At 43.1% G+C, this 1,629-nt stretch overlaps 1 protein-coding gene across 2 annotated transcripts in view; it reads left to right on the plus strand.

The window, feature by feature from the left end:
• Nucleotides 1-1,385, plus strand: part of HKDC1 (hexokinase domain containing 1) — a 48,767-nt gene extending 47,382 nt beyond the window's left edge. Inside the window, exon 18 of one of the 2 annotated variants that reach the window (XM_011927147.1) lies at nt 439-1,385. In XM_011927147.1, coding sequence (XP_011782537.1) covers nt 439-586 — 148 coding nt within the window. In that variant the 3' untranslated portion in view covers nt 587-1,385. The remainder of the gene's footprint in view (nt 1-438) is intronic. The other variant, XM_011927138.1, reaches the window with a different exon arrangement.
• The last annotated feature ends 244 nt before the right edge of the window (nt 1,386-1,629 follow it).

Consider the following 1,629-nt stretch of genomic DNA (forward strand, 5'->3'; position numbering starts at 1 on the left):
AACCCAGGAGGTGGAGCTTGCAGTGAGCTGAGATCCGGCCACTGCACTCCAGCCTGGGCGACAGAGCGAGACTCCATCTCAAAAAAAAAAAAAATAAATAAAAATAAATAAAATAAAATACAAAATGAACAAAATTTACAAATATTAGCTGGGCATGATGGTGCATACCTGTAGTCCCAGCTACATGGGAGGCTGAACTGGGGGGCTTGAGCCTGGGAACTTGAGACTACAGTGGGCTGTGATGGCACAACTGCACTCTACACCCTGGACAACAGAGTGAGACCATGTCTAAAAAAAAAAAAAATTAGAAGAAGAAGCTGTTTAGAGCCTTGAAAAGCAAACCAAAGGGAAGAAACTAAAGAAATTAGACTGTGATCATTTATAAATGTGCTGATTCTACACAGAAGGGCTGATGATGTTTCTTTCTCTTTTTCATAGCTTTTCTAGAATATTGCAGGAAACTGTGAAGGAACTAGCCCCTCGATGTGATGTGACATTCATGCTGTCAGAAGATGGCAGTGGAAAAGGGGCAGCACTGATCACTGCTGTGGCCAAGAGGTTACAGCAGGCACAGAAGGAGAACTAGGAACCCCTGGGATTGGATCTGATGCATCTTGGATACCGACCAGCTTTTCCTCTGGCAGATCAGTTGGTCAGAGACCAATGGGCACCCTCCTGGCTGACCTCACCTTCTGGATAGCCGAAAGAGAACCCCAGGTTCTCGGGTACTCTTAGTATCTTGTTACTGGATTTGCAGTGATGTTACATGACATTTCTATTTGGTATATTTGGGCCAAAATGGGCCAACTTGTGAAATCAAAATGTCTATCCTGAGAGATCCCCTTTCAACACATTTTTCAGTTGAGGATTGAGCTGTCAGTTCTCTGTGGTTTTCAGTCCTGTGGCTGCTGGACTTGGAAATATATAGAATCTGCCCACGTGACTGGCAGGCTGTTTCCCCATTGCGATGCTTAAGTCATCTCTTATAGGGGATGGGGCCGTAGACTTGTGGATGAACACTGGAGAGCAAGAGGAACTCATGTTATGAACTAGGGGGATCTCATCTAACTTGTCCTTAACTTGCCATGTTGACTTCAAACCTGATGACAGAACAAAGACTTTGAAGTATCCAGCCCCGGGGTGCAGAGAGGTTGATTGCCAGGGAGCCCTGCAGGAATCTTTGCATGCTTAAAGCAAGTTATGTCAGCATCCTGATTTTGTTCCTTATTAAGTGTGTGCCATGAGGTGGGGAGCTGTCTGGGGCATCTGTTTTTCATTTTGCATGTGGTTTGTGTTGCAGCTGTTGATAATTGTTTCAAGGATTGTTAGGTATATGAAATCCAGTAAATTAATAAAAACTTTTTGATTTTCTAATAAACTTTGCATGAGGTGCTGATATTTTTTCTGGGAGGCTTACTTGGTAACACCATGCTTTGTTGATGAAATAAGGGATGCAGAGTCAGAAGCAGCTTGAGCATTTTTCTCGAGTCCAAACTTCCTACCAATAAGGGGAAATATATGGAATATCTTCTAAAATATCCTTAACAGATTATCCAGATTTCTTTGGAATACTTCCAGTAACTGAGCATTTCCCACACGATCTACAGCTCTTGCTTTTGAACAGCTGGA

This window comes from Colobus angolensis, unplaced genomic scaffold (assembly GCF_000951035.1).
Source record: "Colobus angolensis palliatus isolate OR3802 unplaced genomic scaffold, Cang.pa_1.0 Scaffold12, whole genome shotgun sequence".
NCBI lineage: Eukaryota > Metazoa > Chordata > Mammalia > Primates > Cercopithecidae > Colobus > Colobus angolensis.